The 26,093-nt window shown below is 36.8% G+C and overlaps 1 protein-coding gene across 1 annotated transcript in view; it reads right to left on the reverse strand.

Moving 5' to 3' along the window:
* Positions 1 to 503: 503 nt before the first annotated feature.
* The window catches only part of LOC131936797 (one cut domain family member 2), a 32,387-nt gene continuing 6,797 nt past the window's right edge, over positions 504 to 26,093 (reverse strand). Inside the window, exons 3-7 of the mRNA XM_059293878.1 lie at positions 24,733 to 24,786; positions 16,829 to 16,873; positions 5,207 to 5,278; positions 4,073 to 4,318; positions 504 to 3,716 (exon numbers count right to left, since the gene is read on the reverse strand). Coding sequence (XP_059149861.1) covers positions 3,703 to 3,716; positions 4,073 to 4,318; positions 5,207 to 5,278; positions 16,829 to 16,873; positions 24,733 to 24,786 — 431 coding nt within the window. The 3' untranslated portion in view covers positions 504 to 3,702. The remainder of the gene's footprint in view (positions 3,717 to 4,072; positions 4,319 to 5,206; positions 5,279 to 16,828; positions 16,874 to 24,732; positions 24,787 to 26,093) is intronic.

Here is a 26,093-nt window from a genome sequence, read left to right on the forward strand (position 1 = left end):
AACATTGCCTTTTGCTCTTCTTAAGCAAGGATCTAGTTTTTTTCCCCAGCATTGTTACATTGTATGAGAGCACCAAAAACAATCTAATATTTATATCTGAGTGTTGTCTCTAACACAGTATTTACACTACTGAAGCAACCTGGCCCTGAAGTATAACTACATGTTATTGATGAGTTAAGATTAGGTCAAGCTAAACGTTAGGTCTGTATTTTGTTAGTTTAAAGATGTATGGGCTAATTGTTTAACAGTGTTGTCTCAAAAAAAAAAGATTATGCTTAAAATTTATGCAAGGAATTATGCTAATGGTATCATTGCACTGGTACATATTTTGTTATAAAACAATGTAAACAAATGTCATACAAACTACATAATCGACTTTTAGAGTGTTGGAATTAAGTTAGCCTGGAACATAATAAATTATAACCTGTATGAAGATGTTTATTTTATTTTGATGTACTTTCGTTGTTATGTTATGGATAAAGTTTAGCTAAGGTTTCTTTTAAAAAAAAAAAAGATGTATAAACAAAAACCCTAGTACTAATGGATATTTGTAGAGAATGAGTTAAATACACACCCTAAGACACTGAAAATTGTCAGAATAGTACACTTAATTAGAGTACCAAGTCAGTATGGGAGCCTAGGACATTAAAACCCTGTTGAATTTGACAGATATACATACAGTGAAATGACATCTTTAAGGGCAGTAAGCTGCACTTAATGCAAGTAACATCCATTCAGGCCATTGCCTGAACAATAACAGAAAGCAAAAATCATCAAAGTAAATCGTGAGCAACAATTGCAGCTATAACAAATATAGATAGATTTCAGATCAGATACAAGGGTTAGGGGACCAGTGAGATATGTACAATAAGTTTAAGACAACTCTCACTCACATTCTACGTATATTCAAACAAATGATTACATCAGCCTACCAGTTACATTTAAAAAGTCGGAATGCTATCAGAAAAATAAAAGGAACAAAACATAAAAAAAAAGAGCTGATGAATAATAACTTCTTTGAAGTCTGAACATTTTAAATTAGCTGATACAAAATTAAATCAATTTCCCACAAATTGAAAGAAATTGAAAATACTCAAGAAAATTCAAAACAACTCCTTTTTTTAAATTACTGATTCAGTTTTGAAATAATAAATACAAAAGTGAAATAAAAATTAAATAAAAATACAGTAAAAAGATCACAATGGCTCTAGGTAAATTGAGTGAAGTTTCTGGATGGACTGGTCATTAGACTAGACTGTGATGTATGGACAGATGGTGCAACATTAAGCATTGAGCATGTTACTCTACAATCATTTTATATTGCATACATTCAACAATAAAAAACTTCTAACTGTTCTTATTTTATTAAATTGATTGCTTCAGTTGGCTTAAATTATAAATCAATTTACTTTCTAGTTTTTTTTTCTATTTTGTAATGACTGCTTGAATTTTAAAACTCTATGCAGACTACCAGAGTTTAGGATGCAATTTTATTTGAGCAGTTCTTGAAGCTTAACATTGGGAACATAAAATTTCACTTAAGTATAAAAATGTAAGCCAAATTTTTTTTTCAAAACTGCCAAAAATAAGTAAATAAGTCCATGGGAACTATTATTGATAGATCTGCTTAGTAACTACACCAAGAATAATTCTAAAAGAAAACCAGTATATTTCTAAAAATTTTCTCATAAGAGTTCTTTTTTGAGAAAGTATTAGAGTGAACTACATGTAATAGCCCACTCTCTAAAAAAAAATTGACACTTTAAATTGCATTTTTATTTTCACTCACATCTAGATTTAAAAAGAAGTTATGAAATTTAAATTTTCAGATAATTAAAAAAAAGCACAAAATATACACAACCAGATAGTAAACAAAAGGAAACCAAAAAAAAAAAATTAAAAAAAAAACTAGACATGGAACATGAACCAAGTAGTGTAGAAAATATATTGCACATTAAATTTTTGAGCTAGATCAGCTGCCGCTGAGCTTTGAGGTTTGAAAGCACTTGTGTCCTAAATTTTACTTGATCTTCAACCCAGTGATTTCACTGGTAGTCAAGGAGTATTGGAAAAAAATTTGTTATAAAATTCCAAGTCATCAAAGTGCGATTAGAACTAATTTGACCAAGTTAAATTTACTTCACAAGGCTTTTTAGCTGGATGGAAATGGTGGAAATAAATAAAAAAATTAAATAATAAATACTAAAACACAGAATACTTGATATGTCACAAAGAAAGTTTGACACAAATGTAATGGATGGCACCAAAATCAGATCCCTGTTAAATAGTTAAATACCAAAAAATACTGCCGCAAATAAAAATTTGCAAAATACAATATGTATAATTGATAAAGTTGGATTTCACAACATTGGATTTTCCCCCCTCTCAATTCTTCATTCAAGCTGCAGTTTAATATTTGGAATGATAAGGTTCGGAATAATTTAAGCTGATAAATAATAAGACTAACAAAAATATATTGCAGATCTACAATGTAAAACTGTGAATATCACACAAAATGTGGTTAGAAGCTGAATGGAAATTATAGTTTGTTTGTTCAGAATACCATGGAATGTGAACTGATGAGAGCAATACTACAACTCTTCAATAAAATAAAACCAAAAATGTTAAACAAAATTTTGTTCTCAACATACCTGATGTTGAAATGTTAAAATTTCAGATCCATTGTGCAAACAATACTGTACCAACCAAAATAAATAAATACTTGTATAAATGGGCAGATCTATCACTGAATAAATTACGTGTGGTGAGCAAAAAATAAATGGAGACAAAGCTTACCAAGGATTTGTGTTATTTTATTTAAATTAATGACTTGAGAGCTAATTTACAAGCAACTTACTGAAGGGAGCTGTTCATTCCAAGTGACCAAAAAGAAGCGACTACGCTGTTTCATTACTGCTTGTATGAATTTTTTGTATTCATGTAATTAACTTTTTATCTGAAGAATGGGTGTTGATTTAACTAATTTAAAAATGTAGTATAAATAGAAAACACAAACACACCCCACGTACACACAAACACACCAAAATATCAACAGCAAAATGTTCTCACTTACATGTTACATGTTGGACTAAGGCATATCTGTTTCAATGATCCTTTGTTGAATGAGCCTCTTTAGTAGATCGAGGCTCACTGTGAAAAACCTTGCTTGGCTTTCATACCCGTCCCAGTCAGGATTACAATAAAATTAAATACAAAACCCTAGTAGAAAACCCTCATAGAATTAACAGGAACAGGCATTAGGATATGTTGGCATTCAACAAATTTGCGTCTGATATGAAATGGTCATAAAAACCCCCCAAAAAAGAAAATGTTGGATAGAAATATTGCAAAGAGAAGACATGAAGACAACACAGATTAATTAGCTTTACAGTGATGATGAAGAGGATGAAATAAGTCACATATATTATGCAGACTAAGGTACAAAGTCTACACTATAGTCCTTCCTTGAGATGTCAGAAATTGAATTATCCTTGGAAAGTCTTTGCAACTTGCTCCTTATCAAGGACAGAAATGCAAAAGTATTTTTAGACTCCATTAGGTATAGCATGTGTTTTTATGCATAACATTTCCTTTAAGATGAGTGCAAGTTACACAAATGTTTGTCAATCTGTTTCAGACTTTTTTATCCTTCTCTGAAGGGTCTATAATTTAAGTTCATTTTCTTCATAGTGTTGTAACGCATCAAGCCTCACGAGCTAAAAATAAACGAGTCAGAAGTTAAAACACATTGAGATTTAGGTGGTGGTGGTAATTTACAGTGACACAAACAATAAGAAGAGAACATATGAATTCGATCAGTTGATTAACAGCAACACTTGGATACAAGATCATCAATGTTATTGTTATCAACAATAGTGGACGTGCATCGCTTCAGTTTTGGACTGAATAAACTACAAAGTTAAGACATGACGTCAGGTCAGCCCAGGTCACATGATGTCGACATGATTCTCATGACATAAATGAATCAGTGAAAAGACCTCACCATATTAGTGAAAGGCCTGGTTGTGTTAGCTTTTATTACACCCCGCCACGCTCTCACGATTGTTGTTACCGTTGTCATCCTGCCATTTATCCAAAGATCGCCTGCGTGCATTCATGAAGAAATTAGCTACTGTTGTGACCTCCAGCCCGAGCTGCTGGGCTATAGTCTGTTGCATTTCTTTGCTGGGGCGTTTCGTCTCCTTAAAGATGGCATGGAGCGTACGCCTCTGAATATCTGTGAATACCAGCCTTGGTTTCTTCGGCGGCCTATTTTCTTCAGGTGATTTATCCACATCTAATTCCTTTCGCTTGCAAGCTGAAAAAAAAGAAAACATTTTCATCAGATAGGACAAAAATTTAATGGGTTTTTAAAAATAATTTGAAGGCTTTAATGTTAACAGTTTTTATTTAGTAAAATATTTTTTTAAATATTGGGCGGCTGAAAAAAACACTAAGTATTCATTTAAAAATATTCTTGCACAAGTGAAGATTCACACATGTAAATTAGAACCAGATCACATAGAATAACATTTTTTAAGTGAAGTTTTCAGTTCAGCACAGTGAAAAAATGTATACTGTTACGATCACAACTGTATAAAATAGAAAGCCTATGAAAGACAGGAAACACGGCCAGTGCTCACGAGTTTTCCTTTGTGATGACAATATTAACAGTTTTTTTTAGCAGTGTAAAGACTGGTGTAGGAACATACAATATAATATTAAACAAAGTTGTGACGACTATGACAAACAAGAGACTTAAAAAAAAATGTTTTCTAAAGAACGGGTTAAAGAAAATATCTATTCCAATATGAACCAAATTAAAAAGGATTTGCGTTTTATTGTAACAGACAATTCAGTTCTACTAAACCCAAGCTCTTAAAGATTTTCTAATACAAAAAAAATTTGTGAAAATGGTACCTAAGCTACTTCAGTAATAGATTATCTAGTAGTGAAACACAAATTATGAGGTCTGAAAGAATATTTACATTAATACTTTTTTAAATTCCTGATTTAATAGCTAAATACAAAATCATTCAATTATTTGTATCTTTCAAAACCAACTGATTTTTTAAACTTTTAGATCAACTAAATTTTAATAAGCTTGATGCTTTAAATTACTCTAAAATTTGGTACTGAAAAAAGGTTGAAATGAAAAGTTGAAGTGGATTTAAAATGTGTATCTGAGGTAGATCTGGGAACTTACCTTCTGGTATATAGCTCTGTTGGCCACCAAATCCAGGTTTTGTGGGTGACTGGGAGGGTTTGAAAGCTGAACCTGTGGGGGTGAGAAGAACCAAGCCTTAGACTACAGGAGACAAATTCACCCAGGTTTTTAAGGATGAAGGCAAATTTAAAAAAAAAAAAAAAATTGATCTAATAAAAACCAATTTCAAAATTTTAAATAAATGTAAAACAGAAAAATGTGTAAATAATTTTTTAAGATTCGCTTTTCAAAAACCTAAGCTGCAGTGTTTTTTAATTAAAAGTTCACATTTTTTTTAAAAATTTAGACTTTGTGTTGGTATAGTATAATTAAACAAACTGAAGAAATAAATTATAAGTTTAAAAAAAAGGGATACGGTTCTAGCAATACTACAACTAAAGAAAGAACTAATACTAGCACAAAGGCATGAAAGAGACAAACATTTGATAAAGAACTGCTTATACTTTTGACAAGATTTCCTTGACTTTATTCTCAAAAGCAGGAATAAAATCCTCCAACAAATTATTAGCCCCCCTCATATCAGTCTAAAATTAGTTAACTATTTTTGGGCTAAGGTAAATTGCTATTTAACATCATATTTAAAAAAAAATATACAATAGTTATAAAATATAGAGCCACTTATGTTGATGTTTAGAGTGCCTCATTAGTTTTATTTTTAAATTTCAATTACACTAATTATAGAGTTCTAGATCTAGTTATTTGAATAGGCCCTACTTGTTTACAGTTGACACAATCATGAAAGAGATATCAGTATTTATTTCTATTATCAGCAATCCTAAAAATCAATTCTATGTTTACATATGTCATAAATCTGAAGTTGGTTCAATAGTTAAGAATGTATAACTGTAAGCTCTTGTTATTTTTAAAATAAAATAAAAATGTTATGAAGAAAGGTTTAACACTAAAGCAGAATCTATCAGGGCTTAAAGAGGATAGGGGTGCCTTAGAAGGGCTTTCAGAAAGGCAAGTCGCCAAAAGCAATCAATAACTGATTTCATGAATGAACGCAGAAACAAGTCGGAAATAAGAAGAGGAACAACCCAGTCGCGTTTGTGTGTATGGAGAAAAACAGGGGGCAGGGTGTGTGTGTGGGCTGTGTGGAAATGCGAGGTGGGGGGGGGGGGGGTTCTGATAGCCGAATGGCATGCGACTGGAGAACGTTAGTTTTATTGATGGGGATTGTGGTCGATTGTCATTTGATACCGCCACAAAGCTGTGATGATGCAATATTGCTGCTTGTAAACACGGGGGTGGGGGTATTTAGCCTCCCGACAAGATCGTTGCGAAGGAGGGAGGGATGGACGGACGGGGAGAAGGTAGAAAAAAACGCAACAATTTATCAGCGTTTTCGCCAATGTGAAAGGAACTGTGGACTATATAAATCGGATCTAGCGGACCAAGTTTCGTGCGCCAGCTATGAACTAGCTATGAACCCGTTTGTTGAGACAACACAACTAAACTGCTAGAAAGAAAACAAAATTAAAAAAAAACGATGAAAAATCTAGGGACGTCTGTTACAACATGTACGTCTATTTAAACAGACAGGCGGGTGGGCTCTCACATAAAAACACTCACTCACCCAGTCACAGATCTGCTCATTCGCACGAATATAATCACTCGACGGTAGGCTCGATGTACGGGCTTTATGGGTGCGATTGCGGGCTCTGTGGCAACTCGTAGACACATGGCACGGTTTCATGGGAGCTTGGAGATGAGAGAAAGAGAGAGCGAGTGAGGATAGACTAGGCTGTCAATTGGCCGGAACTTTCAAATGAAATATAAAAAAAAAGCAGGTAGTTGCCGGGAGAAAGAGAAACCGGAAATAATGGAGAAAAGAATAAAGAACGTAACTCTATGAATGATGGAGACTCACTGCTTTCATGTTCACACTCGTGCATGGATGAGTAGTGCATATAAATATATCAATCTAAGACATTTATATTTTTTAAAGAGCGAACACAAAAAAGTTTATTTGACCGAGCGTACTCCCGAGGTTTGAAACGTAGCGTCGTGTACGAGATAACATTTTCCCATTACCAACAGGGTTGTAAACATTCAAAACTTGAAACTGAACCAAGAACGAGGCGCTTGAAATCTATCCACAAATACGAACATTACTTATCAAGCCAATCAATAAAAACCTTGGCATATTTTTACGTGTCTCGTGTTACCGGGTTTAACTAGCAAATCTTCCATCGAAAATCTTTCATCAAAAATGTTGCATGCCTTCTTGACACAGGGGGCCGACAGGTCAGATCCATAACAAGAGCGGTGATCGCAAACATCGATACTTTAAATAACCACCAGCGCTTTAATGCCGCCATAATAGAATGACCAAATCCTACATAATGGATTCTGATCGTATCGCGCGCAACAAATCCAACGGTGGTAATAGATTTCTTGCGAATATCTTGACTGAATCGGCATCGTCCGACGTTGTTCACGACCGATGGCTCGGTCTTTGATTACACGCGAGTACACTGTCAAAAAACTGAGGACTGGTTTGTGTTTGGGTGTCTTCACACGGCCGATGTCTTTACTTCTCCATTCACAAAGTTGGCGTTTATTAGCAACGTCTTCAAGTCAATACCCGCTTGACCATCATGTAGTGTCAGCACCCATCTGACCAATTGCTTGTGGCTTTAAAACAATTTACAGAACTATTAGAATCTTTCTTGTGGGTGGGTATCTCGACTATTTATTATCAGTATCCCTTTGACTATTAGGCTATTAATTCACTACATAAAAAAAAAAAAAAAAACTTTTTCAATGCTACTTGGCGTATGTAGGTCATTTATCTTTAACTCAAGTCTTCTTCTTCGCTCTTAATTGTAATGTTGAACGGGATTTCCTCCAACAAAGATTAGTATTACGTGTCAGCAGGTTATGCACAATTAAGGCCTTTGACCACGATTTCAATCTGCGTTTCTTTTTGGATTTTCCTCCATATCCTTTGTCCATCCGAACAAACATAAGGCTGCAGTTATTTCATTTTGAAGGTTTCTCTACTGTTTTTTCCTTGATAACGAGCCTCATCTGCACATGAGTTCAAACTTGGGACGTTTTAACTGACCAAAACCAACGTACGCTATCTTTGTACGTAAAGCATTTTTTTCCTCAAAGAACAAAGAACTCTTGGTTCTAAATAAAAGGGAAATAACCACCTATCTAGCGGCCATAAATCAATTTAGCGACCCCCGCGTCGAATCAGTACAAATTCACGCTCACACATTCCGCGCGTGGACAATTCAAACTTAATGAAGTGAGCTGAACCAACGGTCATTGTCGTCTGGTCACCGTCTAGCGTGCTGTACTCAGATGTAGTGGCCAGGACATAAAGAAACGGCCACATGGCCACAGGTTATGCCTGTGTTGCCCAAGTGCCAATCTTTCATCTGTTTGAAGACAGGTACTTAAATAACAATGGATAGCCGGTAACAATCACACGCAAGGATAAATAACGTTGCCATTATATTATTGGAATAAAGGAATTAATACAACAGGAGAGTACTTTATTGAGCACAAAACTTATTAATTTTAGGGACTAACGTCAGCTAAAAAAACATAAAACGGTAGTGATCTCCCCTAAACTTTCTCGAATATTCTTATATAAAACAACAGGGGATGGTAACTGGGGATATAGTTATGATTTTTAATCCATTTTAAATACTTAAACTTTTTAAAATAGAATAGAATCTCATAGAAAAAAGTATTGCGCACCAACCGAACGCCGAATAAAGATGTTCATAATGGTGCGCAATATTATTAGTACTTTTAAAATTTACATTAGTTTTTTGAGAAATCGGAAGTAGCGTAAATTACTACTTCCAGTCAACGGAAATTACTCAAAATTTAACAGAAGGTAGAGAATTAGATCTTTTACTTACATGTGAAATTTCATTTATCTATCTGAAATAGTACTCAAGTTATAGGCTTTTAAAAAATTCAAAGTAGGAAAAGTACCACTTCCGGTTATCGGAAATCGCTCAAAAGTTGATACGGATCTACGATTTTGATAAAATACTTATATATGAAATTTCATCAACCTAGCTGTAACGGTACTCAAGTTATCGTGTTTACACACGGACAGACACACACACAGACACACACACAGACATACGGACAAGATTGCAAAATTATGTTTTTCCGTATCAGTGAGGTGTAAAACGTCGAGATTTGTAAAAATCTCGATTTTTTTTTTTTTGCACGATTACAATACTTTCTCTATACTACGTATATACGAGAAAGTAACAAGACCATCTAGTAGTCTGCTTTAAAAAAAAAAACTAAATGCTTTGGCTTTGTATTTTTTATTTTCTGTACCACCTTTCGGTTTTGATAGTGTATGTTTATAAAGGCTTTGTTCAGTTTTATTCTTTTATAAAAGTGTTGCCAACTTATTTGTTATCATAGCCTATTTAATCATTAAAACTGGTACTATGCTTTCTAGCAACTAAAGGTTTGAAACAAGATTTATATTTTTAGCACCTGTTTTTTTTTGTAAGGTGCGAGGGTGAGGGTGGAGAGGCGGGACGTCACATAAGGTAATGACGGCGTCAAGACGTCACTAAGCTGCAGCCAGACGGGGGCTGCTCAACGTGTTACGTGGCAGATGACGTTGTTTTGTGAGGGTCCAGCTGTCACGGGGCTAAAGTCGACTCGACACCGGAAAGCGGGTTAGTCGGCCCGGGCCGTGTGGGTAAATCCTGCTGGCTACCCATATGGTCGGGAAAAACTTTACTAGCGCGTGCCCCCCCCCCCCCCCCCCCCCCCCCCCCTAAAATGTCCTAAACGGCTTGACTTCCTACTGAACAAAGAAATCGGTTACAGTCTAGATAAACGAATGCTATTCACGTATATATACCTAACCCTAACCCTAACCATAACCTCTACTTTTTAAAAAAACGTTTTTTTAAATCTCTACAACAGCCAGTAAATTTTTACAAAGCGATAAAGATGGGAGAAGAAAATTTAAGTGCGGGGTTCAATGGGCCATAATGACGAGATCGGGCGATAAAATTGCGAAAGCTAACACCGGACACACCTGATGACCTCGCGTTCATGGTTTGGTGCTGCGACAAACACGACATGTCATGTCATATCTCAGGACCCAATACGCGCAAATTGTTTTCTGGGGTGCCACTACTCGTGTTTTATGGCCTGTTTATGTGAAGGCTGGAAAAAAGCCGAGGAGGGGGGCGAGGGGTGGAAAGGGATTAGGAGATCGAGTGACGTAGGTAAAATATCGACGCGTGTGGGAACTGGTCGAATCGCGATCCAGTAAACTGTCGGGAATGTGTACGCTTTTTATGATATGCCCTGATAGGTATGTGCTTGCGCACGAAATCTTTTTCTATGAAAGAAAAAAAAATTCTTCGGGACTAGATTCTATTTTTTTTTTTAAGATACAGCCTCGGTTCTTGCCATGCGACATATTACACCGAACAATGCGAGGATTTGCTGTATAATTCTACTGAATAAAACGTTTCATTGATTTAATCCGTGTGAAGTCAGGTGGAATCGTGTTAAGGCTATGACTTTATGAGAAGGTCGTTTAATTAATTCTACTCGTACAATTTGGGGCTGGAAAAAAATTGTTATGAATTAAAAAAAAAATTTGCTTGAAAAAACTAGACACTAATAAGATAGTGGCATATTTTATAGCTGCGGCAACCAATTTACATGCGAAGACATTTCTTGATCCAAAGTTTGCGATTCATTTAGAAATTTCTCTGTTATGAAGATGATTGTGAAAACAGTCAGCTAACCTAGTCTATCGAATGTTTGCAACACACTGCCGGCCAACAGCAGTCAGACAACAATGGCCGTCATCTCATCCTAAACTCTCGCTGGTTTATTATGAGGCTGGTGAAATCACCGACGGCCATAAATCTAGGGAGCCGCCGATGACAAGCGCGTTTTGCTCGGTGAGGCCGTACTCCCCCGTGTTGTAGGGCACGCGCCCTGGGGGAACAGCTTTACAGCGGTTTCTTTATTCACTGGAACAGCGGCTGCGTGATATGTAATTACTTTATACCACTAAACCTCTTCATTAACACTAATGCTCTTTGTTATCAGAGCTTAAACTTATTTATTTTTTTAAATGGCCGCGCTAAAACAAAGACAAAGCGAGTGTGAAAATAAATAAGCATAAAACGAGACTTAGGCTGAACGCAATAACAAAAACCTTGAACTAATGTGACCCAAGGGAATAGAAACTGGTAGTAAATATCAGAAATGTGTGTACATTACTTATGCCTTAAATGATTGTTTGAAGAATCCTGTCTAAAAACAATTGAATATCAGTTTACGAAAAAAAAACCATCGATGACGTAGGCTACTGAAGGTGAAATAAAAGTCTTAGCTAGTAAAGTACACGTCTAAAATGAAGAATCATAAATGAAAAGGGTAAAATAATTCCAGAACTAGGATCGTGCTCGAACGAAAAAAAAATCCGAATTATCTTTTAAAAAACATTTTAAATAACTCGACATCCGCCGCATGATGTAGAAGTTCATGTAAATTCAAAAATAATTGTTCTAGCATCGACCCAGTCCTTTTCAAATAACAGACCGGTAAATATACGTAACTTTTCCATTGAACAACAGGAAGAGGAACCATGACCACACGTTTCCTTTACGGTGAAGTGTGGTGTGTGGTTAACATGGCCAACGTACCATCAAAACAAATCAAAGCTCACCACGAAGACAAGTATCGTGTAATGAAATAAGCATGTACTAAAACATAACAAAATAAATCAATGTAATGGTGCATAAGTGCATATAATTTGGCGAATCTCTACCCTTTCCCAACTTCCACGCTTTTAAAACAAGGCAAATTGACGACCCATTGAAAACAGACATATTTTATTGACCTTTAGCGCGCGTGTGTGTGTGTGTGTGTGTGGTTGTGTGTGTGTTCTCGTGGCTCAGACACCATTCCTAGACGGACAGGTACGGGTTATGGCTGAGATAACGAGACCAAGGTTATTTTCTCCCATTTGACACAAATCAACAGGCCTGATTGGCTAGAGAGGCTGATTTGAATAATTTTACTTCCTCTTACTTGTCCGTGCAATTCTGTGTCGAGTTAGACGAGCTTTGCTGACAGGTACAGAAAAAAGGCGCGAGTGCACTAAATTATTTTAAGTCAAGAGTATTTAACAAAATAAAAAAAATGTCTATGTGTATTTGATCTCTGTATGACAAAACAAATATCTCTTTAACTCATATGCCTGAGTTTTTTCACCGTGAAATCAAAATTTTCCGTTATTTTAGACGATGAGCGTCAAATCAAGGAAACATCAATAAAAGAGACAAAAAACAACAGACAAAAACAAACAGGAGACGGAATTTTCATGTGTGACCCACATCGAGAAATTCGGAGTGCGCCAACAGAAGTGAGAGGTGGGCGGGGGGGAGGAGCAGGCCAGGCAACGTATTGATCGCTCCCTGAAACTGGCACAAAGCACGCTTGTACAACACAGTGGCAGTTACTCAATTTGGACAGCCGCACGCGAGATCACTACACACACCGTACACATCTGTGTTACAATTCAATGATTTGCAATGGGTTGGTCAACATGTTTATTCAACATGCACAAAAAAAACCCACACTAAAATTAGTTAATTTAAATGTATCAATTTTTTTAACTAAGAAACTATATATATATATATATATATATATATATATATATATATATATATATATATATATATATATATATATATATATATATATAATGATTACCCAAAAAATGGCATACGTGTGACAGCCACCACCTCGGATGTGACAGCCACCACCTCGGAGAGGGGGGGGGGGGGCGGGTATATATATGTTTGTATGTTAGACCAGTTTTCCTTGAAGTGTTGTCTAAAAAGTAATCAAGAATAACGTATGACCGTTACGAAGTACAATGAGTGCTACATAAATGATGACCAACTACTAAGGTATGATGACCAACAAGGATGTGATGAGTGTTGACCACCCGACGAAGTGTAATGTCCAGCTACGATGACCATCCAAGAAGCCAACACACAACTGCAGGACACAGTCGCATCACGTGACCAGAACGAGGTGGTGCGATAATTGAACACCTAGCACGCGTGAGTGGTTTCACCGTCACACCCCCATTGTCACCAGGTACCGCCGGGCGAAATTACCGCTAATGACGTCATTATGTGCGTTCTTTCGATCTCGGGATTAGCAATGAATATTGTGTAAATGCGCTTTTTTCCCCCCTGTCGCCAGCAGTTGGGAGCTTGTGGCGAGGGCTCAAGTGGTGTGGGAGGACAGATGGGAAACAACGTGGAACGTAACAGATTGCTAAGGCTAATAGATTGAGAGAAAAGGGGCGGGAAGGCTACTGGGATAACAAGGGGTTATTAAATAATAAATGTAGGGGGGGGGGTGTAAAGAAATACACGGCACACTAGAAAACACACGGGCTGACAAAACACGGCGCAAAACAGCTGTCATGAATGACAACAACAAACGGCAACAAGGATTTGTATTACTTGGGTTCAAATCTTAGTGCTATAAACAAGTTTACAAGTAAATAACTATTGAGGAGTTTCTTGATAAACAGAAGCAACATTCCCTTTAAGAATAAAAAAAAGTTTTGTATATAAGGAATAGGAAATGTACAAAAGCAAGCACGTTTACACTACACGAAACGAAGCATTATGCTTTCTACAAGCAATACACGCCCGAACAAAATTGAACTCGACATACAGCTCAACATAAAACGTATTTGAGATCGTAGAAAATACATTTCACATAGGAGACAAAACGTTTATGAATAATTCGCACCGGTCCTCCGTCTCCATAGCAATCCACGCTACAAGACCACGCGCCGCGGACAGGCAGCTCTAACATACACGCTCTTTAACGCTGACAGTAGGCCAGGCACAGCACTCACAACCGGGCAGGGAAAGCACTCACGGGCAAGGAAGATTAGTAACAACTGGCGACCAGAGTGGTGTACGTGGCGCCTGCTGAAGAAAGCCTCTAGTTTATCCCTCGGCATCAGTCTCGGCTATTGATGCCAAGTTAGGCAGGCCATTGTTTGAGTCTACCCCCCCCCCCCTAGTACAATGTTCTCAAGCTGACGTGTGAGTGAAGGTACGGCACTCTTTCTCCAGCAGTCACTGTGTAACAGAGGGAGCCGAGTGAGAGGGTAGCTAACGAACTCACCTATGACGTAGTATAAAATATATCGCAGTAACCACAAACCAACAGGACACACATCCACGTCATTATTACTTCTTTTTACGAGACTGTACGCGAGGGTATTTTTTATTTTTTTAACACATCAGTCACTTGTTTTTAATAACTGTAACTTTAAATAAACAAACATAACGTTAACGCCCATTATTGTCTTAACGTATTTCTTAACGTCACGCTGTTAAAGTGCCTCCTGTACATATATAACTACCCAAATAACAACATTAATTATGACAGAGCTAGACACGTTCCGTGTCTATTTATGTAACAAAGAACTTAAACATTTCCTAGGAATAAACCCTTTATACCACGTAACTATTTACAAGCTACGTCTTACGTTGCCTTTCAAAACTAGTCGACCACACGAACAACCATTAGACAACCACAGAAGCAACCACAACTCGATAAATGTAACACCTTGAACGAGAAATATATGGGATTGGCCATAATAAAAAAAACCCATTCAAACTATCAATATTATAAACAAACAAAAAGGTATATTTGACAAAAATGGATGTCGGGAATACAATATCAGCCCTCGATATACAGCTCGGTTGTTGCTTTTTTTTTTTTATATCCCCTGCCACTGGGTGATTTTATAAATTATTCCAAAGCCATTCTACCAGAGCAGACGGGTTCAAGACTGTACAGGATCACACGACAATGAATGCGGATTTTATCAAATCTATTCAACATACAGCCACATATACTGGGCTTGTGCTGGGGGGAGAGGTGTGGGGCAGGGAAGGGGGAATAAATGAGGGTACCGGCGTGAAGGACGTTTATCGCTGAGGGGTGTATGTATTGTTAGAGTGCTCTAGGCAAATAAAGACAGCTTATGAACGGTGACACCCGGCCTGTCTGGGCAGGTTGCCGGCGTACCGACTCGCTCGCTGACGTTCAAAGCTCGGTGCCTAACAAGCCGAGACTTGAACCTGGGCCAGTCACGTTGGCGAGGGACCTCCATGAATAGAAGAAAACTAGTTTATCTGATTAGTATTACCTGTTTATAAACTCGTTTTTTTCTTCTTTCTTAATTTAAAAAAAAAATAATTTTATTCTTATATTTTATTTTCCGCGGAGAAAGAAAATTATGTCTACACATGTTTTACACGTTATACACAGCTATATATAGACATGACAGAATAAACAGAAACAACGAGTCAAGAATGTTTACATTAACACTGATGCAATACTAGTTATAGCCTATCTCTATCGAGGCTGTCACGAGTGTCTGTGTAGTTTTTCTTCTCGCATAAGAAAAAAAGCCTTGCATTTGAATCATTATCGATTTCTTTAAAGATTGATAAGTAGCAGCACTTAGCATAAGAAGGTTAAGGGGCTCGTGCATATGTAAACTACAACATACGCTGAGTTAATGACGCACTATTACCGTATATATTTACATACACACCGGCTGTGCGCAGAGCGGCGCAAGGCCATACAAAAGCATATAACACAGAACATGTACATACAGGGCACAGCACTGACGTGGTCTAGTGCTGAAAGCACGCATAACCAGCTACCATGTTCGTAAACGTGGGGGCCCTCGTTTTCTGGAATACGTATCCACCCTCGTTACATTTCCAGATCTTTCTTGCTTTAGATTTCAACACAGTAAAGGCATAAAGAATTAATTGAAAAGAAAAAAGCCAAGAAAATATTGCCGCACAGAAAATAGGAATAAAGCGGATTTTTTTTTTCAAAATCAATAAGAAACGTTCCAAAAAGGAACGGGCGGTTGCACAACAAAGTAATAGATAAGAAAAAGCTAATTCTTTACAGTTAAGTGCATACGCTTACGACTAATCTGCAATATTTGCTTGTATATTTATTTGTTTTCATTTTCTTCTAGTCAGCACACCGTGACAGAATGAAAAAGCAACTTAACAAACATATTTTTAGCTTTAGACTGAACAGACGAAAGTTTTGAATGACACAGTGCAAGTAGGCTACTCGTGACGTTTAAGCCCTTGAGTTTTCACTACAATTTTGGGAGATTTAGAAACACACAGGCGGGTAATCAGCTACCGGGCATGATGTCGAGGTTTTAATTTAATATAGAAGGATTTAAATACTGACTTATTTACAGTTATTTAATAGATTTTTTTAAAAAGTGTAACTATATATATTTAAAATAATTAATTTGATGATAAAAAAAAACCAAGGTAGACTAAATAAAACTGCAAGAAACCATAAGAATAACTCATTTGATTTTTAAAATCTATTCTGATTACCCATAACATTTGGCTAACATTTTAATGTAAACACCGGACAAAAATAATCTATGTTGTGCACTGGTTCTCAAAATATCACTGTGCTACTAGACTAGCCTAAACAGTAAGATATATGTTATAAAAAAAAATAGGAACTGACCCACTGGCTGATAATCGCTGTTGTTACCTCCAACTGTCAGAAAATCTGTTTGAAAAAAGACTTTGAAACATTACTAAAGAAAACAAAATTTCTTGTCATGTAAAGCTAAGCGTACTCAATACAGGTAGATAAAAATAAACTATACGTTAGTATGCCAGTTTGGATTAGTAAAGCGACAAGTGTTATAAAATTGTTAGAACAAAGAATAAGCGTATATATACATCTATTGGTTAAAGAATGCATGTTGATTATAATGAAAAAAAAATTAGCAATAATTAAAACAAAAAGACTGGATATTTGATGAACTTGGACCAAACATTTTTTAAAAAGTTTTTAAGTGCTAGATTTTAATATTTGGGTTACAGACGGAAGCTTTCTAAACGATACAAAAGTCGAAGTTGGTACTAAGATACGAGAAAGAGAGGAGTATAGGCAGAGAGGAGGTAGGGAGGGGGCGGGGAGACAGAATAAATTGGCCGGTAAATCTCAGAAAAAAATTTGTCAAAAGCAGACAAAGGTTCCATAAAAAGGCGTCGCTTAGATAAGCGAAACAAGGGAGGGTAGAAAGATAAACAATGGGACATGGGGCGGGACAGTGTCAAACAGCGTACAATTACCAAGAGATAAGATTAGCACCGGACACCCGGAGCATGCTAAGGCGGAAACCGTTCAGCACCCGTGCTGCACGGTGCGCAAACAAGGAAGAGAAGAGTGCCGCCAAGTGCCGTTACGCATGTTTGTTTTCAGCCGTATCGTCTTGCGTTGACGACAAAACAGATCTGCTTGTTGATGGTCGCAACTTGTCCGCGTTTCCCCGCTTAGAGACAAGTCCGGATATATAGACGCGTAGATCTACAAGATAGCGTACAGACAAGTCCGGATAAAACGTCGCGATCTAGATCTCAACGTACAAAGTGTGCTGCCTCGCGCGAACGACTTGACCACAAACCACATTTCAATGGCTTCAAAAGAAAACTAATACTCTTTAAATAAAAAAAGATTAACATCAGGTTATATAGAATGATTTTTATTGTACTCTATTTGTAATTTTTAAAATAAAATCAAGAAAAATGTAATTGCAAATATTTTAGAAACAGGAGAAATAAAGTCCCGCCGACATTTACAATATTTTCCTCATATTCACATATGTCTGCCATCGTGTTTTTTTTTTTTTTTTTGTAGTTGAATAAAAAATTAACCGTGTTGTAAAGATCGACCAACGCCTCGGGGTGTAATATTTCTAATGGCGGGTTGACATCGGGGAAGCGATGTTAAGAAACGAGACAACAAGCGAGGGGGAAAAATGACTCACGGGGTTTTAACTACACAAGATAAATGAAATAACGAGAACATTAAACTTAAATGAGAGAGGGAAGCAACATAACGCGGGATCAACGCTAATAAATGTTAACAGACGGAGACAACTCTTAAAAATATGTATTAGCAAGGACACGATCTTCTCACGTGGAAAGAAATTACTTAACAACCGTATCTTAGTTAAGTTGGTACTATTTTTTTTTAAAGATGACAAATTGCACAAGAAGGTGTGTCCGCGCGTGCAAGCTGTCCAGTGAAGGTTCCAGTCAATAGACCTTGAACGTCATCACCAAGCTCACTTCGTCACTACAAGCCGGCCCTCGTCTTTACATTTGCTCCTTGATTGGGGGAGTAAATTTAGAATCGCTCCTAATTAACGTCACTTTCCCTTCACAATCTCAAGGGTGCTTTAGTACGATGGATTGTTAGTGAACTGCATGGCAGGGTTATAGGGACGTTAGAGAGGGGGTGGGGGCGGCATCTGATCTTTGAAGCTAATGGGTTAGAAGACGTTCAGGACTGACTGTAAGATGTAACGTACGCTAGGTTATTAGCGTCATTTTTTGTGTGAGAAAAATGTATCCATGTAGGATCTGTTCCATTCGCTTTTTTTTTTTCCTGTCTTTAACATTTCTGTTATAGTTCTGAATCAAGTATAAAACGTTTTGAAATCCTTCATGTTGCTTCACTAACTAAATGTTGGAAATGGCTAATGATTATAATGGGTATCTTTTTGTACTATAAATAGTGACTGATATGCCTAAACATGTAACACCTTTTAATATTTCAGTGTTTCTATAAGTATTTAACTATGTAATGGTAGTAGTCTAAAAGTACACCCAACGTGAAAATATCTGCATGGATGGTATAATTAGATCCAGCGTTTTAAAACCATCCTCTATACAGCATAATTTCTATGCTGGGAGATCGTGAACTGTTTAGTCATACTTATGTTACTCAGTGGTCTCCAGGGGCTGCTTGGGGCGCGGGAGCTAATGAATACACAAAGTACTCAGAGATAGGGAGAGAGGTGGAGCGCTGTGCTGCTGTGTTAGAGCTACTATAGACAGAAACTCTATGTGGTCTCGTACGTTAAGAGGGGGAAAAATTGACAAACTTGTTTTTTTTCGTATGAAATAATCCTATTTTACTAGTTCTCTGTGCGTATTTTTGGAAACGAGCCTAGAATCAGAAAACAAATCTGGCTATGTCTAGCTTGACAAGAGAGTCATACAGAACCGAACGGCTCCCGAGGGCGGAGGAAGAACACAGACGAGATATCACAAATACACCGGAGAGATATCTTAGCTTGAACTGTGTGGATGGAATTCGATCTGTTAAAACGACATCAGATGTTTACTTAAATAATGTATGTAAACACATTATCCCCCAGATAATCTGTACATTTTCCATACAAGCTAAGTATTTAAATATAAACAAGTTGATTTGTATTGTCACGTAACAATATTTTATATACATTTAAAAAAAAAGTCATTCTGTATAATAAATTTTTACTACTACTTTAAAGTACTACCGGATGTTGCACATCCCCTACCCTTATAAGCCCACACAGTGGACTCACGAGTCCCAGTACAGAGAAACTCCATTCTGCTCAACTTCTATTTAATACCAAGGCTTTTGGTTAGATCCTGTTATCCCTCCATGCCATCTCGCCAATTGATGAGACTAGGGTCGAGTCACTGTTTGAGGCCGAGACCCGGACCAGCTTTAGATAGAACTTTGTCCCTCTCTACCCCTCCCTCTTTTCCCTTCCTCTTTTCATTTCACCTCCCCCAAACACCCAAGAAAATACCCTCGCATAAAAAGACCAGTAGATTTTTTGACCCCCTCCCCCCTTTTCCACCCCTTCCTGTGTGGCGTCGACGAAATCACGGGGTTGGCAGAAGGCCTGCTGCTTGGAGCCCGGCCGAGCCGAAGGCCTTTCTTGTACCGCCAGATCGTCCCGGAGATTAATTGGCAATACATTAAAAAGATGAGAATTCTCGAGGACCCCGACCCGCGCGAAATGGAAAAATCGATACACTTAGTGAGTTATAAACTCCCGTGTGTTTACCATGCTTATAATTTTGTTTTCTGCTGGTGGGGGGTGGGGAAGCTGCTTTTTTTCCCCTCCGTCTTCACTACAACGGAGAGGAGAAAATTGCACGAGCAAACGACGAGGACTACATTTATTTGAAGTGCGGAGTTTCTAAACGCACGTAAATCGTGTTGAAAACCGTGATGTATCTTTGTCCCGTTATCTAGTTTTTTTTTCTTTCTTCTCTAAAGTTAAACACGGCATAAAAGGGTTAAAGCTAGTAATTCAAAGCTCACGCATACAATGCCGTTAAACGATTTTTATTTTCGTTTTCAACCAAAAATTAGAAGGCGAAAAGCATTAACAGCCATGCTTAGGAAGCTAAACTTAAGAAATGTGAAACTAAATGGTATTTTTAGATGTAAAACTAAATGGCGTTTTCAAAAACTCGACAACGTGTGTTCGATATTATTTTTGTGAAGGTATTGTTAACCTAACCGTAGCCAAAAACTAATCACCAACCTAGTAACAAAATGATTTTAAAAATCCCATTCTTTGTCAAAATCCCTAAGAAACAAATAAAGCACTCGATCTTCAGCTCGAGAAATGCTGTTTAAGTTAAATGGATATAAATAGCGTGACGAGTTAATAAGGAAATAAGAACCCGGCGGTGTAGTACAAGCCATGTAAATCGTTCAAAACTATTTTACCCCGACCACTCGCCCCACGGCCGAGCCAGCATCTAGTCCTGACGACAACAACAGACGACAATCGGGATAATGGCACCCAGATTGGAGTAGATCATGAGCGTCTCGTTGAGGAAATCAACAAACGATCATTCTTAATTGATGTAATACGAATATAAATCAATGTTCATGAGAGCAGGAATAAGGGGGAGGGAGAGAGAGAAATGGCACACACTCACTGAAACGTGTAGGGAAATTTGAGACAAGTGTATTACACATAATGGTTCTTTTCATTGATTCCCTGAAGACTCCGGGGTAAGTCAAAGACGACGTCACGCATTACGTAATTATTAGTTAACAAGGTAAAAAATAAACGACGGGGGGAGGGTAGTGTTTTCAACACACGATGTTAATCCTTTTATTACAGTGGTCGTTGAAAGGGAAACAATGAAAGCAGACGTGTATAGTGAGGCTATAAATATCCAAGAGAAGACAGAGTTATTGACCGATGGAGTTATCTCCTTGATACTCGTACTACGGTTATGAGGCTAAGTCTAAAAGGTTAAACGTCATACTTGAGTACAAAATATCCGTGGTCTACGTCACAGAGTGACGACATTCAAGTCTCGGCACATCGTGAAGGGAGGGATTGGCGAGGGAATTTATTTGAAAATGTATACAACTAAACATGAACTTTCATTGTGTTTAACTTGTTAATGCGTGGTTATATAATTTTCACCTGGAAGTGGTTTTGGAATTTATCTAAGGTATAAAGAAATGACTGACCTTTGTGAGATAATTAGAAATGTCAACGGCCGGAAACGACCAACGATAGCGGAGAAATCACAGGGCACATCTTTTATAAAATGCGCAATTCCAGAAAACTAACGATAGACCTTTATAAAATAGCTCATTTAAGGAATCCAAAGGCCAGCCGTTTAGAAAACCGTTCATTTTATGTAGGAGTCCCCTCCCGTTTTCCCTGGATTTCAGATATACGTATAAAGTTGCTGAAATGTTGAACTGTATGTATGTACAAGTGACCGAAGAAAGTTAGACCTTTACTAATGGTCAATATAAGCGCTCGACAATCAAATAGTAGGTAAAACATTTACAACAAAAGAAACAGGTAGATAATCAGATCATTTTGTTTAACAACACAAATATAAATTTTATAGATTTCCGGACGCCGGAAAAGATAGGATTGACGTGTGTCAATGTATGATAGAGTTAAGGTTTTTTTTTTAGAAATCTCCTTAAAAACATGTTTGAATGCAAGAAAATGTACCCTGTTTAAAAAAGCAAACCCATTTTTAAAAGATAAACATATAAACCTGCACAAATTCAACGATGTTTATTACTTTTTAGTACATTTCAACGCCTTTGTTTCTTTGAGTTTATTGTATAAAGGCCAAAACTACAAGGTGCCCATTTATCTCAACCAGCCAGTGACCCTCTTATCCCCACCCTTCACCACAGGGACTACTTTTTTAATAGCTCGCGTGTTTACGTTTCAGCAATGGTAACGATAAAAAATGTATGATACACTACTGTCATTATTCACCGGCGCGCCTTTGTCTCCACAACGCACGCAAATGCATTAGCAATAGCGCTCACTCACCTCCTGTCTTTCTCCCCCCGCCCTCGCCATACCGCCCGTACCTTGGAGGCTAGGCTTTTCAGCCACTGTGTTCAGTACGCAGACATTGAAACTAGATTGTTTTCTGGTCCGGCCAGGACAAGAACTTGACCGGGGAGGGAGTGAGTGGGTAAAAAAACGGGGAGGGGTGAAGGAGGGGGGAATTACAACGCTTTGGACGTGTCGCCATTTTGTAGTGGATACAAAGACGTGAGACCAATAAAGAAAAGTAGCAGTTTCAAGCAGATTATGTAAATTAAGTATTAATTATTTTTACGTCCCTCGATAATTGCTCGGCAATTAAATCTACGCCTCTATTAATATGGCTGATTAAATTAATTACAGACTACAATAACCTAACAGTACAGAGAGCAGAGATATACAATAATCAAAGCTTCACTTAATACCGGGATAGGATACAATTTGCAAAAAAAAAAATTAAATATGTAACAGAAAAAAAACTTTCTATTATAAAAAAATATATACACATTTTTAGTCGGAAAGAAACCATAATGGAAACCCGCGCTTTGAAATTTTACACTAAAACACCATTTTTATAATACACACAAATAATAAATATAAAATTGAATGCACTTTCTAACCCTATGTACATGTATGAAATATACGTGTGTATAAAAATTGAATAGAGAAATTAATTTTTGTCTCCCGCTGGATGACGTGCCGCCATGTTGTATCTGCTAGACAGACAGACATTTGTCAATGTCTGGCTAAGCAGGTGCGATGGGATACATTTTTTCCCCTTCGAACATTTATTTTTATAAAGTCGGCTCTGTTTCAACATGAAGGATTTATCAGAGCTCGAGCTGGAGATCGAGGTTTTCAATTGAAAAGTGGGGTTTTTTTTTTACAAGTTGGACGAGAGATAGTATATACAACATAGAGAAATAAGTCCCGTTGTAACTTTTGTACAAGAAAATAAACTTAAAGCTAGTATACACAATTACAAAAACCAACAGAAACAACATTCAAAATGAAGTAATTCGCTAGTTTAAAAAAATCCACCATGAAATGCATCATTACAAACGTCATAATCTGCCTCGAAACAGACAATACATTGGACACGTCGACATGCGTGCCCACGTGATCAGTGTCTAGGCGATTACAAAAATTACATCCAGCAAATTTCACGCTATGCCGTACGCCAACACACGCGTACAAAGCTCATGAGTCAAGACTGTGAAGAGAAAAAAGAAAACAACAGAAAACGAGCCAAGCAACGAGGGTGGAAGTAGAAAAAAAAAGAGTGCTTATTTCTGCTTGCCATACATGCTCGCTGAATAGCGGGAAATGCCCAAAGAAAATTGCACAAATTATCCAAACGCGGAGAAAAGAACTGGAAAATGGTTCAGGAGAAAAAAAAATGATGAGGGGGTAAAGGTTGTTCGTAAAAACATCCTGCCATCTTCTGTGTGTATTGCTACATATGGAAGTTAATGATCTTTTAAGCAAATAAAGTGGTTAAATAATTTTGAACGTTTGTGAAAAAAAAGTTGCAATATTCCGTTTCACATAAGGTATAAAAATGGTTCAGTGTGGATAGGTATATTGTGTATAACTATTAGCACAAAGCTTCGCTTGATGCACGCTGGGATTAATTTGCAAATTGATTTTATTGTTTGGATTTGTAATTTTAAAGCACGCCAAAAAAAAAAAAAAGACATAAAAGGAAGAAATCCGAAGGAAATGTGCCCCGAAAACAATAAATTGACCTTAGTAAGAAAAGCTGCTTGCTTCGAGACGGGTAATCAATAATGTATACAACACAATTTTATGGGGGACAAAAATAGACAACCGCGCTTAGCGGGTGTCGGGTTTAAAAAAATGGAGAGAAAATTGCGTAAAAAAAAAACCCACTATGAGATAACGTTAAAAGTTTAGAGATTTTTAAGAAAAATCTTAGCCATGTAGGGCCTCTTTACACTATGCAAGAAAGCGTTAAAGAATGCAATAATTCAGATGGTTGTTTAAGTTCAGTACCACTATGCAATCTTGGATGACAATAGCTAATTAATCCTTTTATTTTTATGAAAGGCGTATTCGTACAGCAAAATGCGAATAATGGATTTTTTTTATATAAACGAAACAAAAAATGTGGACAGAAATTAAATTATAAACTCTACATTCTGAAAACAATATACATGGATCTATACTGTAATGACAATATTCTACAAAATTCATGCGATGCTGAATATATTCTTCTTACCGGAAATAGTCGATGTGTAGACATTGTTGGCCCTTGCTACTCCAGTTATCGCCCCTTTGAACAGAAAAGGATAATATTGTGATAAATTGTACGTCAGTCTTAGCTTCTTCCTAGCAATAAACAATTTCCTCCAAGAGTAACCGGCATCGTTTAATCAGGGCCGGTTCATTTGTTCACGTAGGAATCGCTTTTTACCGTACATTAATAATTTGATGTTTGTGTGATAGTGGGGAAAACAAGAAATAAAATATCTTCTAGCTAGGTTATAAACGATTTATCACGAAAATGATGTCTCATTACTTAAGTGACGTAATATAAAAACGATGTCGTAAAATTATTGTAGTGAAAGTGAGAGTTAAGCTAAATAACCTTAAAACAATATTTCAGCTTGTTAATAAGTGCAACATTTTTTAAATTGTTAAATAAGACACTTTAGTTGTGTTTTTTAAATTGAGTTTTTTATTTTAGTTTAGATTTTCATGCTCCGGAGTCCACTATAGGACCTGATATTAAGTCCAAGCAATGCAAGCCCATTCCAGTTACAAGCAAATGCAGTACATCTCTTATAGAAGGCTGAGAGAAAAATATAGAACCAATACGTTTATGTTGTCATACTCAAGCAGGCTTTGACATTACAGTTTTTTTTAAAGGCGTGTTGTTCAAGAAAATAAATCATTCAATCAACGATGCAATTACATTTTCGCACTTTTTTTTGTTACAGCAGATTCAGTTTTTTTAGCATGCATGGTGTCGCGTGAACCGGAAGGCGTGTTACTGAGATTAAGGGGGACGTTTTCGCGCATGCGTGTTAGGATTTTTGTTAATCTGAATCCCTATAAATGAATTGTGCTTCTTTTTTTTTGTTACGTATAGTACCAAGTTAGTGCATGGCCGAGAAAAGTTAGTTCAACTTTAAAGAACCATTTCAATTTTTTTTTATACGTAAAAAGATTTAATTGTCATTCAATTGAAAGATTTGTTTAAAGTGGTGGATTTTCTGTCATAAATGAAAGAAGCACTTAAAATTGTTTTAAATGGCAAGTTTTAAATGATGAATAAACTACAAAGAGAGACAGTAGTATAGATTCTAAGTTGTTACGTGATATGAAATGCTACAGTAAGCGCCAAAACCACACATGTTGTGCTGCTACTTGATATTACCCCATATCGGCCTAAACATTACTGGTCTCGTAAAGTTTTTTTTGATAAGTAAGGAAGTTAAAAATTCTTTAATAAAAAGTGGTGAAAAAAAACGTAATATTTTAATTAAAAGGATGTTTAAAAAATTATAAGAGTCTTACAATAGTCTTACGCTTTTAAAGTTGGGTAGGGCCTACATGATGAAAGTAATTTTGTTTTAA

This window comes from Physella acuta, unplaced genomic scaffold, assembly GCF_028476545.2.
Source record: "Physella acuta isolate Inbredline_101_S28 unplaced genomic scaffold, ASM2847654v3 ptg000016l, whole genome shotgun sequence".
In the NCBI taxonomy this organism is placed as follows: domain Eukaryota; kingdom Metazoa; phylum Mollusca; class Gastropoda; family Physidae; genus Physella; species Physella acuta.